This window comes from Vairimorpha ceranae (assembly GCF_000988165.1).
Source record: "Vairimorpha ceranae strain PA08 1199 chromosome Unknown NODE_3, whole genome shotgun sequence".
NCBI lineage: Eukaryota > Fungi > Microsporidia > Nosematidae > Vairimorpha > Vairimorpha ceranae.
In genome coordinates this window covers 126,832-143,158 of record NW_020169298.1, presented here as the reverse complement: position 1 = coordinate 143,158, position 16,327 = coordinate 126,832, and the positions used below count along the sequence as shown (strand labels likewise).

Here is a 16,327-nt window from a genome sequence, read left to right as displayed (position 1 = left end):
ATTTTGTATAAAAATTACTCAACTTTTTTCAAAAAATTAAGTAATGTTAATTTGTTTATTCTAGTTTGAATATTATGCTTGAAATTAAAAAAATAATGCTTGAAATATTTTTGACATTAAGGCAGTTTATTTGTATACAAAAGTAATCATGTTGCAAATGTCTCTCATGTAATTTTTTTTTATTTTTAATTTCACCCTTCATATGTCGCTAGAAAAATCTTTTTTAAAATATTTTAAAACAGAAATTCCGGCTTTTGCAAATATAAGTTTACAATTTACAGGCATCGGTCATTTAATAATCCATGGAAATGGTCTTATTTCTTACTTGTGTAGAAATTACAATTTAGATATAAAGACACTTCCTTTACACACAATTTATCATGGATTTAATTTTTTAGTGTCAAATCTAAAAACAAGTGGATTTGATGTTATTACAATTTTCTTTGATTATAAAGATTTGGACATTTACACAAAAGTCATTATTGAGTTTATTAAAAGTTTTTATGAATGTAAAAATTTTATTGAATTGAATGATTATATAAAAAATGAAAGAGTAGCTTTAGTTTTAGGAGATCAATCAGAAAGATCTCAAAATTTTTTATTTTTGTGTGCTACAAAAAATTTATATATAGGGTTTTTAGATAATTTAGAGATTAGAACACCATTTATATACACTTTTATTTATAATCCACTTTTTACGAAAAATACAGATGAAATTTTTACAGATTTTATTTCTTCTGAAAAAATTGATATTAGCATGAGTGAACTTGAAGAGGATATAAACAGGGAAATAAAAAAAATTAATTCTTCTTTAGATCTTAAAAAAATTGAGAATTTATTTGATACAGAAATGGATTACAATTGTTATAAAGTTAATGATCAGTGTATTGATATAAATATGTGTGATTTAATTTATAAATTTTTGATTTGTAAAAAGCAAGAAGAAGACTTTTTTGTATTTAAATTTGACGGAAGACTTTTGTTCTCAGATGGTGAGAAAATTGATGATAAATTTTACCCGTTTATAGAAAATAAAGATGTTAAAATGATGCAATACAAACCTGAAAAGTATGAAATTGATTATTTGGTTACAGCTAAGCAAACTAATGAAAAGTCTAATTTTATACATTTAAAAAATATTCAAAAATCTGCAGAATCATTGTTTAACGGAAAATTATTATTTTCCCCTATTGTTAAATCTAAAGACATTAAAAAGAAAAAAGTGTCTAAAAAACAGCAAGAAATTATTGACACAAATATGAAAAGATTGGCAGATAAACAAAAAGAAAATGATAAAATTTGGCTTCGAAATTTTTATCAAAAGTATAAAAATGCAGATGTGGTTACAAAGAAAAATTTATTAGAAGGTGTTTACACTGAAAATTTGACAATTTATAAAAGATTGCTTTTGCTTAAAATAGAATATTATGCAGATATTTGGAATTTAGAAAAAAGAGCAGAAAATTGTGATGAACGTAAAATAATTCCGTGTTATTTAAATTGCTTAGAGTATGTAAATAAATTTTTGGATTCAGAAGAAACCTCACAATTTGTTTTACAAAAACTTATTGATTGTGGTTTTGAGGCCACAGTGCATGAGATTGTAGAAAAAAATAATTTGGATTTAAAGTTGGAATTTTTTACTGATGATACATCTGCGCCAAGTGATTATGATATCTGTTTTCAGCTAAAACATACGGGTGATAAACTTAAAAGAAATCTTGGTTCTAAAAAAGATTCGCGTGTACTTTTTGAACCTGATGCATGGCAAAGGCGGCTTTTAGATTTAGTTGATGAAAATAAAAGTGCAATTATTGCAGCACCAACAAGTTCTGGAAAAACATTTATTTGTTTTTATGCCATAGAAAAAATATTAAGAAATAGTGACAAAGACATGGTTATATTTTGTCTACCAACAAAAGCATTAGCAAACCAGGTTTCTGCAGATATTTATGCTAGATTTTCCCCAAAAGTTAATGTCAGAACAAGCATTCAAGGGTCATTGTTGAAGGATTTTACTAAAGATCCTTACAATTGTCAAGTTCTTATAACAATTCCATCACTTTTAGAATCAATACTTAATTCTCCACCAGAAAATATTCTTTCTAGAATTAAATATATAATTATTGATGAAGTTCATAAAATTAGTTCAGAAGAAATGGGAAGTCCTATAGAAAGAATTTTCCATCTTAGTCCGTGTCCATTATTAGTATTAAGTGCAACATTAGGAAATTTAAATGGATTTTACGAATGGGTTTCTGAAATTGAAAAATCAAAAAATCGTGAATGTGAATTGGTTCTTCACACCGAAAGATATTGTGAGTTAAAACCGTATGTATATTCAAATAATATTGTTCCTATAAATAATCTATTTGCGTATTCTTATGAGCATATTAAAAAATTCGGATTTGGAAATGATATAAGTTTTTTGCCTGAAGAACTACTTTATTTATTTGATTCATTGTGTACGGTGTTAACAAAAGAACAGAAAGAATTACTGTATCCTTTGGTACCAGAAAAATTTTTTACTAGTAATATTATTACAAAAAAAGATGTTAAAGATTACGAAAAACATTTATTAAATTATTTTGAAAATTTAATTAAAAATAATGATTTATCGGAAAAACAGGTAAAGAAAATATACAAGTTACAAACTAAAGATAGTAAGAAAGCATTTGATAATATTAATGAATTTACAGAAGATTACATTTTAGACAATATTATGTCTTTATTGGATGATTTAAAAAATAACAACATGCTTCCTTGTATTGTCTTTAATACAGACAGAGATTTTATTAATAGAATGGCAATTAAAGTATATGAAAAATTAGAAAATATGGATATTGATATTAAAAGGAATAGAGTGATAGAAAAAATAAAAAAAGAAGCCAAAAGAACGCGAGATATTGAAAAGTCTAAGGATGCGTGGATTGAAGAATCTCTAGAAGCAGAGAAGAATTTTGAATATAAGACCGATAAAAAGAATATTAAATTTACGTATCTCGATCCAGTTACTAAAGTCACAGATTATGAATTAGAGGAAGAAACGAGATACATCAAAAACACTAGACCTGAATTTATTGATATGTTATACAGGGGTATAGGAGTACATCACGAGCAGATGAATCGAAAGTATAGAAATGTTGCAGAAATTTTGTTCCGACAGAAACACCTTAGGGTTCTTTTTGCTACAGATACTCTGGCTCTTGGTATAAACATGCCTTGTAGAACTGTTGTATTTGCAGGGGATAGTCTTTTGTTAGATCCTCTCAATTTCAAACAGATGGCCGGTCGTGCGGGCAGAAGAGGATTTGATACATTAGGAAATATTGTATTTATGGGAATACCCCAAAGAAGAGTACAAAATCTTATGGTCTCAAGATTACCAAATATAAAAGGGGTCTATACATACACTAATACTAGTTTTGTAGGGTTTAATATTAAAGAATCACTTATTAAATATCCGTTACTAGAAAAAACATATGGTTATGATTTAGAGAAAAAAATAGAAAATTTAAATATTAATTCTAAATATGATCTTAGTGGCATTTTTACATCTGAAAAATATAGAAGAGATTTAGTTAACAACCAGATTGAAATTTTAAATATTTATTTTAATAAAAATAGCTATCTGAATGATCTTGTTATCTCAAATAGAGATTCTGATCCTTCTATTTTCATTTTAGCCATTTTACTAGACCAGAAACTTATTAATTTTGATCCACAAAATTTTATGAATACACTAGCACATCTCTTTGAAGTCAAACCTTTGCTATTTGAAAATGATTATGTTTTACCACCTTTAGATGATAACATTTATAAATTCTGTAAAAAGATTAATGAACAAAATATAAATATATCTTCTAATTTCTACAATTTCATATTGAAAGGATTACAAATTTATTCTAAGAAGCAGATATTTACATTACTGTCTTATTTTCAGGTAAATTATCTCGATTATCCTAAAAATTCATATTTGTTAGATTTCTTTAAAGGTAAGTCAGTCAATAAGATAGTTAATGAGAACAGGGTCAGGTCAGCAGATTTATTTAAATCACTAAGTGTTATTAACAATTTACTATTAAGTATTATTAGATGGTACAATAAATATCAATTGGATGGAATTACACTTAAAAAAGTGATTAATTTTTATGCGATATTTGAGCCTAAATTCAAATCAATATTTGCTTAATTAAACTATTTTGATTACTAAATACTAATTTTATCTGTAATGATAATTATTTCATATTGTTGTAATATTTTATTATTAAATATCTTAACTTGTATATGTCTAACATATACTACTAAGCAAAGACTTGTTAAATATTTCTATAAGATTTCTATGACATTAGTGATTTAATGTGCCAAAGGTTATCTACACCTAAAAATTTATCAAATATAACTTAATAAATACATTTTAATTCTACTAGAGTATGTAAACTACATAACATATCTTTTATACATAATCTAAATTTCTTTATATGTTAAATGTGAAATATAAAATTATTTGTGCTTTTAATGTTTTTTTATTGATAAATTAAAATATTTAATTTTTATTTGTCATTCTTTTTTATTTTATATTAAAATTTACAAAAAACAAGATGACAAAAATTTCAAAGCTTTATGAATTAAAACTGCCACTAAAGAAATCAGAATATAATAACGGTAACAGATATGCATCAATACATAAATATAAGAAGGAAAAATCCCAAGGTTATAAAATTACACTAATAAAAAAAGAATCTAATGTACATGACACACTTGGGAAGGTAAATACAACAATAAAATATTTACATCTTCATTCTAAAATACCTACAATTGTTAGGAAATGTATACCAGATGCAGCATGTATTCTTACAGAAATATCGCACTATAGTGATAAACTTATAGAAACTTCTTATAAAAATAATCATTTTTCACATGATGTTTTTAATGTGAAGATTGAAACACGTATCACGACTGAAAATCCTTATCCTGATATGGAACTAGAAGTAGTAGATTATTCTAATGGAGATGATTATATTAAATGTTACAAACGTATAGATGTAGAAATTAATAATTGGATGATGGGATGGATTGCACACGAAATTTCTGAAAGCATGAAAAATCAAATACTTGAACACCACCAGCTAGTAGTCAATCTTAAGGATGAATGGTGTGACATAAGTGTAGTAGAATTAGATAAATTAGAAAATGAATTATACGATTAAAATACATTAAATAAATAATTTATTCTTCATCTCCATTTTTAGCTTTTTTCTTTTGACTTTTAGTAATCTTAGTATTGTTAGACCAAGAATATGATGTAATTTCTACGAATGCTTCTTCATCGGCTTTAACAACATAATTGGGCCTTTTAATTACCACTCCTTGTATGCTAATCTGTCCTTTAGTAATTAACCATCTAGAATGGTGAACAGACTTGGCTAGTCCTGCAGAATACACTCTGTACTGTAATGTTCTCTCTAAATAATTATCAATAGTTAAATCTAAAATACTGTTAAGACCATTGTGGATTTCTTCCTTAGAAGTCAAATCAATTCCACTAAGAACTCCATTAGTGCATAATTTATGTAATAAATTTCTAGCATTAATACAAAGATCTTCAATATTTAAAGAAGTAAGAAGCAGACGGGCTTCTTTTTTATCATTAGCAAAAATTTTTTCTACAAGCCTAAGCTCATGTTTATTTTTTAATCCAAATTTTCCTACAATTTGCATTTCTTTAATCAGTCGATCTTTTTCAAAAGGATTCCTGGGCCTGTGAACAAGTCTTTTTGAATATTGGTTAGCCATTTGAGGGGTAAAAAATTTAACACAAAAAAATTTGTGCATAAAAAATATATGTTCCTTACAATTTATCGCTTTTTAAACTTGTAATATTAATATTGAATATATTACTAAGATTGGTGTATAATTGTTAAGGCATTTTCTAAAGACCTTTACTTTATCCCCTTAAGAGATAAATAATAAGCTAATTTCTAAGGCTTAATCATTTTATATTTCCAATCTTTATTTTATATTTCCAATCATTCATTTTATGTTTCATTTATTTCTATTTTTTTAAATATAAAAAATTTTTATAAACAGACATACTTTTACATAAAAAAATATTTATAAGAAACTTATACTCGTAAAAAACCCAATATTTTACTATTTTATTGTTTTTATAATATTCTTTAAATTTTCACATTTTTTACTTAGAACTACAGTACTTTTTTTAAAATTACATTAAAAATTAACAATATTTTTATTTTCTATCTTCTACAAGTTCAATATTTATAATATTATCTCCTCTAATTACAATATAACTGTATTCCTCTTCTCTATTAAGTACTATATTCATAAAAGCATCATGTCCTTTCAATAATCCACTAAATGTTGTGCCTTTTCCTGTTTTAACTTTTATCATTTTATTCACAAATTTATTTAAATTTGGTAGATCTTTTGATTTCATTTTATTAGGATTTCAAATATTTTTTTAATTCAACCCCTAAAATGTCAGCAGGTGGATATCGAAGAAAAACTCGTCAACTTCTTAAACAGCCATTTAGAAAGCATGGTACTCCCGGGTTGAGTGTATACCTTGCTACATACAGAATTGGGGATTATGTGACTATTAATATAAACCCATCTATTCATAAAGGTATGCCTTTTAAATATTACCATGGTCGTACTGGAAGAGTCTTTACTGTTAATCCTAAATCAGTTGGTGTAGTTCTACATAAAAAAGTAAACGGTAGATTGTCGGTTAAAACTATTTTTGTGCGAGTTGAACATCTTAAAAGATACAAAGGAAGAGATGCCTTTTTGGAAAGAGTTAAGAAAAATAGGGAGATTTTAGAAGAAGCAAGAAAAAATGGAGTGAAACCAGAATATATTAGGCAGAAGGAAGAAGGACCCAGAGAAGAGTTTGTACTTGATTTATCTAAAAATGTTCCAGTAAAAGTAGCTTATGAGCCATTTATTAAAATTTATTAATTTTTATTTTTATGCTAAAAAAATATAAAATAAAATTTTTGCATGATTTTTATCCCATGGATCCTGCACTAGAAATAAAATATTTTTTTAACGAAAGCAGGGACGAACTTGATTTACAAATAAAAGAAAAACCTGAAGATTTTATTGTACAAGAAATAACAAGTAACAACATATTGTGTGATGTATCACCAGTGATTAACCTACAGGAATATATTAAATCTATAAATTTAATGATATATTTGTTAACTGAGCCAAGAACTGAAGAAGATATCACAAATTTTATTTGTTGTAGTGATTTTAATAAAGATTATGATTTAAATACTCTTAAATCTCTGTACAAAGATTTGGATTATAAACCTATTATAATAAAAGATAAGGAACTAAGGACTAATTTACATAATTATTTATCTTATAACTTGTTTATTAATACTAAAACTATTGATGATCAATTTATATTTGAAAGATCACATTCAAATACATACAATTTTGTGTTAAAAAAGGTTATGATGAATACAGTGGATGCTTGTAAATTTATTGAACGTAATATTGGTTGCTCGGTGTCATTCGCCGGAAACAAAGATAAAAAAGCAATTACTTATCAAGAAGTCAGTTGCAAAACAAATATTAATAATTTATTAAATTTTGTATTTGAATATACAGAATGTACAAATAAAGATTATGATATTCTTCGTGTAATTAAATTTCTAGAGGATATAGAAATTACCGGAGATGAACAGCAAATTTTTGATGACATAAAAAAAGAAACTACAGTAAATAATGAACAATATAAATCATGTATTGGTATTTATAACATTAAAGGGGGACATTCTAAAAGACTAGGTGACCTTAAAGGCAATAAATTTACAATAAAAATTAGAAATGCGGCTGATTTAAAGTATAAAAATATAGAAAACGGATTTATTAATTATTATGGACCTCAAAGATTTGGTAAAGCAAAAAATAATCACATTGTAGGGGAAAAGATTCTTAATAAAGAGTATGAAGAGGCTATTAATCTTATAATTAAAAATAGTAAAGGATATGCGGATTTTATAGAAAAAAATTTTGAAGAATGTCTAAGAAAATGTGACAATACAGAAAGATTTATTTTTAAAAAATTACTTTACCAAAAGAAAGTAGATTATAAACAAATAGTACTTAGTATGAGAAGAGAAATTAGGATGTTATATTTACATTCTTATCAAAGTTTTTTATTTAACAAAGATGTCAATAAATTTATTGAAACCAAACAAGATTTTTCTGATTCTGTACTAAAATTACAGAAAATGAATGATAAGCTTTTAAAAGGCGGTGAACGTAAAGTTTTAGAAAAAGCTAAGAATGTTTTAGCATGGCAGGATGGTACGGATTTTGTAGTATCTTTTGAGCTTAACTCTTCATGTTATGCTACAATGGCACTTAGAGAATTATAATTTATTTTATCAAAGAATTTCAGCAATAAACTTCTCTTAAAAAATCACATATTTTTTTACCCTTCGACATGAACATTCCTATGGACGTTGAACACGACTTTAAATGGGAAGTAACACAACCAAGAAAACAAAAGACATGTGAATACTTATCTCCTATAAAAAGAAATAGAATAGATTTGGATTGCACAGAAATTATTAAATATCTGCCTACAATCAACTCTAATGATGTAAATAATAAAAAAATACAAAAAGAAAGACAAACTAGTATTTTTAAAAAGCTTACAAATATTAATTTTGGTTTATGCTATAAATATATTTTTTACCTCACAGATATATTTCTTTCACTCTTACTTATGTATTTATTAATTCAATTATTTTTCTTTTTACAGAAAGATATTATGCACAAAATAAATGTAAAGAAATTTGAATTGCAAAAGCTGACTGAAACAGCACGTAAAAATTTTAAAATAAATAAATGTAATAAATCTACTAGGGTTCCAGCACTCGAAAAAATATGCAGTGAGTGGGAATGTATTATAAATACTGGAAGTATAAAATATACAAGTGTGTTATTTGAAGTATTGGGTGATGTTTGCAATGGTTTTATAGATAGAATTTCCTGGAAAAGTTTGGGTGTTTTAAGTTTTTTTTTGATTATATATTTAAAATTTAGAAGGAAGTAGAGGAAGTAATACTTTTAGATATAAAGAGTAAATTTTAGCTATTTAAAAAGTAAATGTTAATAAATTTAATTGGGTTTATTTACTAAAATATTGTTAATAGGAATATGTATTAATTTAATTACATATCCTACAATTCCAACTAATCCTATCGCTGTTGCTTGTAATCTTATCGAGGTTAAAAATTCTTTCTTAGAAGGATGCACTAACTTATTCCAGAAATTTTTAATACATAAAATTTCGTTCGGTATAAAAGAAAAATAAGAGCTCTTTTTTTGTTTACAGCTATTCATTGGGGGTAAAATAATTTTTGTATAAAATACGAACAGTTCATGTAAAATAAACATATCTTTATTTATTAAATCATAATTATTAATTATATTTAGTCAATGCATTAAGAAGAATAATTGGATCTAACCTTTGCTCATTTTTTGTTAGACTAAATATTTTCTCTTCTATTTCATTTAATCTTTCTGTCAAATTTACAAGATAATTTTTCATATTATTTTTTATAAAACCTATTGTAGTCATATCAAAATCTTCTAAAAATAAATTTTCCTCAGTAAATGATTCTTTAGTATAAACTGATAGATCAATAAAATTCTCTTTTATGACTTTACTTTTAACTCTATACCACTTATCTTTTTGTATATCTACCTGTTCTATCTTGTTTTCTAAATCCTTTAACTCATCTTCACAAATAGAATTAAACATATTTTTATTATTAACTAACAAATCTTTAAGTTTAGTAGAATAATTGCTCTTTTCTGTTTTGGTAAATAACAATATAACATCAGTAACTGTTGTACAATCACCAATTGTAAGAGGATACATAGTATCATCTTTTATTATAGGCATAGGCAATTCCGATTTAAACTGTGATTCTTTCTCTTTTTTATTAACATTTACGACTTCAATCGAATGCTCAACAAAAGTACTAGTGGAAGGTAAAACAAATGTAACAGGCTGCATTTTACCATTTTTTGTTAATTTTTTATTACTCAAATTTTCTTTAGAAATTTCAGTTCGACATTTACTACTACTTCGTAATAAAGCATTATCAAAATCAATCTTTTTAACATTTTTATTTATGCCATTCGACTTTTTTATATTTTTCGTAAATAATAGTTTGTTTGTTTGTATAACTTTATTGTTAAATTCGACATTTTTGACAGGTTTCGTTTTTTGTTTGCCCTTAACAAAAATATTATCAAAATTAACAATTTTTCTCTTTTTACCAGTATACTCAAATATATTACTTGGATCATCGGGAATAATGCTATTAAACTCTTTCTGTGATCTTAACTTTCTTATTTGGAATGTAAACATGTTTTTTCCATTAATCATTTATAAATTGGGGTTGAAAAATAAAAAGTATAAAAAATATTTATTATTCAATAAGTTCAATGTATTCTTCTTTACTAAAATATTTTGGACACACTATTGATGTGACAGGTGTGTCACTTGTATTTAGTTCACCTTTTCTAAAATTTTTTAGTGTAGCTTCTAATTCTTTAAGTTTTTCAAACATTTAGGGATTGAATATCTTAATTTTTACATCGGTAAATATTGTCATCAATATAATGAATTTTTAATGCTGTAAAATATATTTGAATAAAATGGTTTATTGTAGATCATTTATCTTTGAGACATTTGAAATATTTTAGGGTTTTATAATACATTAACACTTTAAAAGATATAGAATATTATTATTTTTTAAAAATCAAATAGATAGATATGTAACATAACTACAATAATTAATAATGTAAACTTTTATTCAAGCCAATCAATATGCCTCGCTTCCTTTTCTCCCTTAAAAATAACAGTATGCCCACCAAAACAATCTCTCATACATTGAATCATATTTCCATTGCTATCTGCTTCTCTCATTCCCATAATATAATTATAACAAGATGAAATAGTAGGTATTGGTATTCCTTTTTCCGATGCATGTAAAATAAGCCTTTTTAAACTATCAATGTTTTCATTGTAAATATTTATGAATGTATTAGCCAATTCGTAATCATAATTACGCTCTTCAGTTATTTTTTTCATTGTTTTAAGGAAAGCACCTCTTAAAATACATCCATTGCTCCATACGTCGCACACATCATCCATATTCTTATTCCATTTATATTTATCAGATGCTGCTCTCAATAAATTAAACCCTTGTATGTAAGAAATAGCCCTACAGAGATATATACTATTATGTATATCATCTTCGTTAATCAAAATATCATTTTTAATGTTAAATTTAAGTTTTTTACTCAATTCTTCCCTAACAGATTTTCTTGAACTTATAACACGAGAAAATGTCGCTTCTACTACTGTTATAGCCGGTACATTTAATTCAACTGCCTCAATAATGCAAGCTTTTCCTGTCCCTTTTTGTTGAGCAGAATCCTCAATTTTGTCAATAAGATATTCTTCTTTCTCTTTCTTTACTAATATCTTACCAGCTATTTCTAGTAAATAACTTTTTAATTTATTTTCATTCCATGTTAAAAATAGTTTAGATATCTTTTCATTATCGTTGCCTAGTTGTTTTAATATATTATACGATTCAGATATTACATCCATATCACAATATTCAATTCCATTATGAACCATTTTTACAAAATGTCCTGCACCATCATTACCAAACCTTTCACAACACTTAGTATTAGAAATCAGTGAATCAGTCGATAAATCTTCAAATATTTTTTTTACAGATTCCCACACATTTGCTGTACATCCAGCCATTAGTGATCCACCGTACCTGGCACCGAGTTCACCACCTGAAATACCGGCACCGACAAAATTAAATTTGTAAGTTTTACTTCTGCGAATAGTATCTAAGAAATTAGAATTCCCTAAATCTATTGCTATATCATCTTCAGAAAAATATTCTGACAGTTCATCACATATATCATCAATTATTTTTCCCGCAGTTAACATTATAAAAATGATTTTTCGATTCTTAAAACTATTTGCAAGATCTTTGATTGTTTTGTAAGGAATAATATTCGGATTTTCTTTTACAAGTAATTCTGTTTTAGCATATGTACGGTTGAACACATGTAACTTATATCCTTTGTCATCCAGATTTTTTGCAAGATTTTTCCCCATGTTCCCTAAACCTATTAAACCAACTTCCATTTACGACAAAAAGGTTTGGAATTTTTTATAAACTTATGTTTAACAAATAAAATCAAAATTAATTAAGTACTGGTGCAATAATGTGTCGTAACGATTTTTAAAAATAATCAATTATAATTGTGATAAACTATTTTATTAAAATGTAAAATAAAGTTAATCAATTACAGATTTTTATCAAAAAGATTTACCTTAGAATATGTTACATAAACATTTTAATTTTATGTAATTATTGCTGTGCCTTTAATTTTAAGCACTTCCCCGTTGGTCGTTCCATTTTCTTTAAAATGTATGCTAAATATTAAAAATATCCTTTTGTTATTGCAATGCCTATCATTTATAATAAACTTTTTGACTTTCTCTTGCATGCCCTTCAATATTAGTAGAATCGTACACGTTGTCAATTGATAATAAAAAAATATATATTTGATAAATTCATTTAAACTTTTATTATAAATTTATAAAATATCGTCATAAGAATTGGATAATTTATTTGTTCTATTAATTATAAATTCTCGTCAATATATTCGTATATCACGTTGCCATATGAAACAAAAAAGCCATTTTCTTTGGCAGCCACAAATTTTGTTTTGTTAAGCTCATTAGATCTATGTTTAATATCAAGCACCACAACTTCTTTTTCTCCTGTTTGTAAATTAATACAGTACACTTTATTGTCAAATGTTCCTGTAAAAGCATATTTTCCATTTTCTGCAATTTTAAATTTTTCATATATCGCATCAGAATCCAATATTCCTGGATTTGTACTTATTTTCTCTGATACAGTCACTTTAAAAATATCTTTTTCTACGTTGCGTAAATCAATTAAAGCTACATTATTAAGACTTCTATTAACGACTAAATTATCATTAACAAACGAAAAATCAGAAATAGGTTTAAAAGCAGCATCCTTGATTTCAGAATCTTTTGATAAAATTTTTAATATTTTAGATGATTTTGATGACTCTCTAAGATCATTAAAAGTTATTTCTCCATTGGTGGTTGAATACCCAAAAATTGTATTTAAATATGGACTAAATTTACAAGTGTTAATTACATACACCAGATCAGTATTCTTAAGAGGTTTTATATTTAGTAGATTGTAACAACCTTCTAATCTATCAGGTCTCCATAAATTTATAGCTAAGTAATCAGAAGATATAAAAAATTGATTATCATTGTTTAAAGATATTGAATTACAAATGTATGCATGAATATTAGTAAACTCTTTAACAAGTTCATGTGAATAAGTGCCACCTGGTACATTATTTATATTATCGATTGTTGATAGATTATTTCTTACATCAAAAACTCTTATATTTCTTTCATTGCTTACAAAAGTAGTAGTTGTTATTCCACCTGTTTCCATAAAATCAAAAGCTGTTATTTTGGCTTGTATATCACAACTTTCCAAATAATCAATTTTTTTTTGAAAATATTCTGTTTCGTAAATCTTAGCAGGAGAATAACATTCAACTGTTCCACTTTCTGTTCCTATGTATAAATGCTTTTTGTACAAAACATTTGAAATTTCAGACTTAGATTTTCTAGAGGACTGTGAAATTGTAATTTTATTTCTGTTTATCCACATTTCCTTAAATTTTAACTGCCCTGAATTTTAAATTTTTTAAGAAAAATATGTGACACATAAAACTTCTATTGACATGATTTGTCAAAGCAAAATACTTTGTAAACTATCTGCAATTATAATTTGTTTGTTTACTAAACAACAAATTGTTAAACAATTCTTAGTGCTAAATTTAAATTTACAGAAGTTGCATAAACAAAAAAAATTATAAAGCTTAATTTTATACTTAAAATCACAATAAAGATTTTAATAGTTTAAATAATATATACTAGTTTTTAATTCATATTAAAACTCCACTTTAATCTTTTCTTGTGACATGTCAATGTCTTCTTACTATAAAATATAATATTCCGAAACGTGACCGTGTCTAGCAGAGCTACTTAGATGTTTATTAAAGATAAGTGTTTCTTCTACATAAATTTTTTGACCAGAAATTAAAAGACATTGAACTTTAACATAGATATATATATCTAATTTATATCCTATTTTTTATGCAACTTTAATTATTTAAATACAATTTTAAAGCTTATGCCCGCAAGAATATAGATTTCATCTGTGCTTGGTTGTACCATTTATTATAAAAAAATATTAAAATTAAAGATTCTAATCACATACATTTTTGTTCTGTTCTGAAAAACTTTAAATTATATCAAATTCATTGTACAGCAATTAATTGTTTTTTTACTATGTTTATAATACTTATCAACCTTTGTAGGCCTATCTAAAACATGCAAAATGGTATTTTTTAAATGGTGTTTAAAAAGATGTTTTTTTTTGATTGTAATTTAACATTGATACACTTCTAAGTGTTTTTTTTTATATGTTTAGGAAAACATTTAATAATCTTTATATCATTAATGTCTAGTATGATTTTAATATAACATTACAAAACACAATTTAAATTTTTATTTTAGAAACATCATGTCATTGTCGTACAAATAATTTATTTTAATGAGGTAAACAATAATGTTAAAATTTTAACAAAGAAAAATATAAAATTACAGTAGACAAAATAAACTAGACTAAGAATATTACAGTATTTCGGAAAAGGTGTATATTTATTTATAAATTAACACTAAACGATTTAAAATTTATATTTTTTTTAAATCTTTATTATGTAATAAACAATGTTTAAACAAAACACTAAAAAAATATTATTGTTCATATTTTTTATTTTTTACATCTTCCCAATTTGTAGATAAAACTGTGCCATCACTTTCTATAAAAGATTTTTCCATTGCTCTTCTTGTGTTTTCATCACCATTCTGGTAAATTTTACTTAAAACCTTCATGATGTCATCATCCTGTGTTATATCATTCTCTTCTATCACTTTTTGTTCCTGTTTCTTTTCATCAATGTTTTCTGGTCCTGAAAGTGTATACCACTTACTCGGTACTTTTTTTACTAAAATAATTTCTACGCATTTTGTATGAACCTTTATTTTTTGTATGTGTGTTACTTCTTTATATAAATCAATGGATTTATAAGGCGTAATAAATAAAGATTTGGGATTATTAAGTGAAATACGAGAAGTGTCAATAGAATTGTCATATAAAAACAGAAATACTGATGTTTTGGTTTCTGCAAATTCCATGTAAAAAGGGGAAAAGAAAAATTTAAAAAAAGACTTATGTTGAGATACTTAAGATGACCTATTAAAATCTAAGAGCTAGCAATTTATATAAAAGATTTGCATTACTAAAGCAAAAGCTATCCATCTGTAACCTTTATAAAATAAATAAAAGTCTTGAAGTGTAAAAACTTTGGATGCTTTTATTATTTTATTTTACAGTTAAAATGTTTTAAGATCGAAATTATAGAATTTTTTAAGTATATTTATTCTAACAAACACCAAAAATTATTTTTTACATATAAAAATAAATTATAACTTTACAGGTTTATTTAACTGATTAAAGACAAATAAGAAAAATTCTTTGATTTAAAAGGTTAAAACATTTGTTTTACAATGAGTTTTTCTATATTGTAAAAATAAAGATTCAAATATTAGTTCATTTAAAAATGTTGTATACTGTTGATATATTAAAATGAATTGTTTTCAAATAATACAACTATAATTTATTGGTAGTTTTAAAGGGTAGACTGCAATGGATACTAAAAATTTTAAAATAAGTTCCAATTAATTTTAAAACAGATGCAACAGCCAAATTTGATATATTAATCATAACAGAGTAAGCCTTGTTAAACAAAATAAAAAGCCTTTGTTTGTGTTTACTTTTTCGAACTGCCAATCAAAAGATTTTAGTTGTTAGGTGGGGTAACACTAACAAATTTTATGATTTTAAATGTTTTTACAGTAAGAAAATGTTGTGTTTTTAAATACAAATTGAATTTTTTTTTTCTTAAAAAATCTCACGTAAGTATTTATAATTGTGCAAATCAGAATACAACTAAATAAGATTTTATTTTCTTTTAAAATGTTTTAATTATTTGGTACCATTTTTAAAATTAATTTTTAAAACTAATTTGTTTTTTTAAAAATTGTATAAAA

At 25.1% G+C, this 16,327-nt stretch overlaps 14 protein-coding genes across 14 annotated transcripts; 5 read left to right on the top strand and 9 right to left on the bottom strand.

Annotated features, from left to right (window-relative positions):
- Positions 1-202: 202 nt before the first annotated feature.
- Positions 203-4,192, top strand: AAJ76_3000142956 (rna helicase of the ski2 subfamily; the record flags this gene model as incomplete). Its single annotated transcript, XM_024475052.1, has 1 exon — positions 203-4,192. One exon carries the CDS (start codon positions 203-205, stop codon positions 4,190-4,192), a length of 3,990 nt encoding a protein of 1,329 aa, XP_024332215.1.
- Positions 4,193-4,601: 409 nt separating this feature from the next.
- On the top strand, positions 4,602-5,210 carry AAJ76_3000138557 (phosphatidylinositol transfer protein; the record flags this gene model as incomplete). Its single annotated transcript, XM_024475050.1, has 1 exon — positions 4,602-5,210. One exon carries the CDS (start codon positions 4,602-4,604, stop codon positions 5,208-5,210), a length of 609 nt encoding a protein of 202 aa, XP_024332214.1.
- A 19-nt stretch (positions 5,211-5,229) lies between these two features.
- AAJ76_3000137363 (40s ribosomal protein s9) lies at positions 5,230-5,796 on the bottom strand (the record flags this gene model as incomplete). The annotated part of the gene is made up of 1 exon (XM_024475049.1): positions 5,230-5,796. One exon carries the CDS (start codon positions 5,794-5,796, stop codon positions 5,230-5,232), a length of 567 nt encoding a protein of 188 aa, XP_024332213.1.
- A 454-nt stretch (positions 5,797-6,250) lies between these two features.
- On the bottom strand, positions 6,251-6,457 carry AAJ76_3000136702 (hypothetical protein; the record flags this gene model as incomplete). Its single annotated transcript, XM_024475048.1, has 1 exon — positions 6,251-6,457. The coding sequence occupies one exon, from the start codon at positions 6,455-6,457 to the stop codon at positions 6,251-6,253; it is 207 nt and encodes a 68-aa protein (XP_024332212.1).
- A 41-nt stretch (positions 6,458-6,498) lies between these two features.
- Positions 6,499-6,981, top strand: AAJ76_3000136660 (60s ribosomal protein l21; the record flags this gene model as incomplete). Its single annotated transcript, XM_024475047.1, has 1 exon — positions 6,499-6,981. The coding sequence occupies one exon, from the start codon at positions 6,499-6,501 to the stop codon at positions 6,979-6,981; it is 483 nt and encodes a 160-aa protein (XP_024332211.1).
- An 11-nt stretch (positions 6,982-6,992) lies between these two features.
- On the top strand, positions 6,993-8,414 carry AAJ76_3000136166 (trna pseudouridine synthase d; the record flags this gene model as incomplete). Its single annotated transcript, XM_024475046.1, has 1 exon — positions 6,993-8,414. One exon carries the CDS (start codon positions 6,993-6,995, stop codon positions 8,412-8,414), a length of 1,422 nt encoding a protein of 473 aa, XP_024332210.1.
- Positions 8,415-8,482: 68 nt separating this feature from the next.
- Positions 8,483-9,097, top strand: AAJ76_3000134676 (nucleus export protein brr6; the record flags this gene model as incomplete). Its single annotated transcript, XM_024475045.1, has 1 exon — positions 8,483-9,097. One exon carries the CDS (start codon positions 8,483-8,485, stop codon positions 9,095-9,097), a length of 615 nt encoding a protein of 204 aa, XP_024332209.1.
- A 65-nt stretch (positions 9,098-9,162) lies between these two features.
- AAJ76_3000133772 (protein transport protein sec61 gamma subunit) lies at positions 9,163-9,387 on the bottom strand (the record flags this gene model as incomplete). The annotated part of the gene is made up of 1 exon (XM_024475044.1): positions 9,163-9,387. The coding sequence occupies one exon, from the start codon at positions 9,385-9,387 to the stop codon at positions 9,163-9,165; it is 225 nt and encodes a 74-aa protein (XP_024332208.1).
- A 79-nt stretch (positions 9,388-9,466) lies between these two features.
- AAJ76_3000132718 (hypothetical protein) lies at positions 9,467-10,441 on the bottom strand (the record flags this gene model as incomplete). Its single annotated transcript, XM_024475043.1, has 1 exon — positions 9,467-10,441. The coding sequence occupies one exon, from the start codon at positions 10,439-10,441 to the stop codon at positions 9,467-9,469; it is 975 nt and encodes a 324-aa protein (XP_024332207.1).
- Positions 10,442-10,484: 43 nt separating this feature from the next.
- Positions 10,485-10,625, bottom strand: AAJ76_3000132534 (hypothetical protein; the record flags this gene model as incomplete). The annotated part of the gene is made up of 1 exon (XM_024475042.1): positions 10,485-10,625. The coding sequence occupies one exon, from the start codon at positions 10,623-10,625 to the stop codon at positions 10,485-10,487; it is 141 nt and encodes a 46-aa protein (XP_024332206.1).
- A 242-nt stretch (positions 10,626-10,867) lies between these two features.
- Positions 10,868-12,232, bottom strand: AAJ76_3000130927 (6-phosphogluconate dehydrogenase; the record flags this gene model as incomplete). Its single annotated transcript, XM_024475040.1, has 1 exon — positions 10,868-12,232. One exon carries the CDS (start codon positions 12,230-12,232, stop codon positions 10,868-10,870), a length of 1,365 nt encoding a protein of 454 aa, XP_024332205.1.
- Positions 12,233-12,450: 218 nt separating this feature from the next.
- On the bottom strand, positions 12,451-12,597 carry AAJ76_3000130562 (hypothetical protein; the record flags this gene model as incomplete). Its single annotated transcript, XM_024475039.1, has 1 exon — positions 12,451-12,597. The coding sequence occupies one exon, from the start codon at positions 12,595-12,597 to the stop codon at positions 12,451-12,453; it is 147 nt and encodes a 48-aa protein (XP_024332204.1).
- Positions 12,598-12,734: 137 nt separating this feature from the next.
- AAJ76_3000129339 (protein phosphatase pp2a regulatory subunit b) lies at positions 12,735-13,820 on the bottom strand (the record flags this gene model as incomplete). Its single annotated transcript, XM_024475038.1, has 1 exon — positions 12,735-13,820. The coding sequence occupies one exon, from the start codon at positions 13,818-13,820 to the stop codon at positions 12,735-12,737; it is 1,086 nt and encodes a 361-aa protein (XP_024332203.1).
- Positions 13,821-14,971: 1,151 nt separating this feature from the next.
- On the bottom strand, positions 14,972-15,412 carry AAJ76_3000127747 (suppressor of g2 allele of skp1; the record flags this gene model as incomplete). Its single annotated transcript, XM_024475037.1, has 1 exon — positions 14,972-15,412. The coding sequence occupies one exon, from the start codon at positions 15,410-15,412 to the stop codon at positions 14,972-14,974; it is 441 nt and encodes a 146-aa protein (XP_024332202.1).
- Positions 15,413-16,327: the final 915 nt, after the last annotated feature.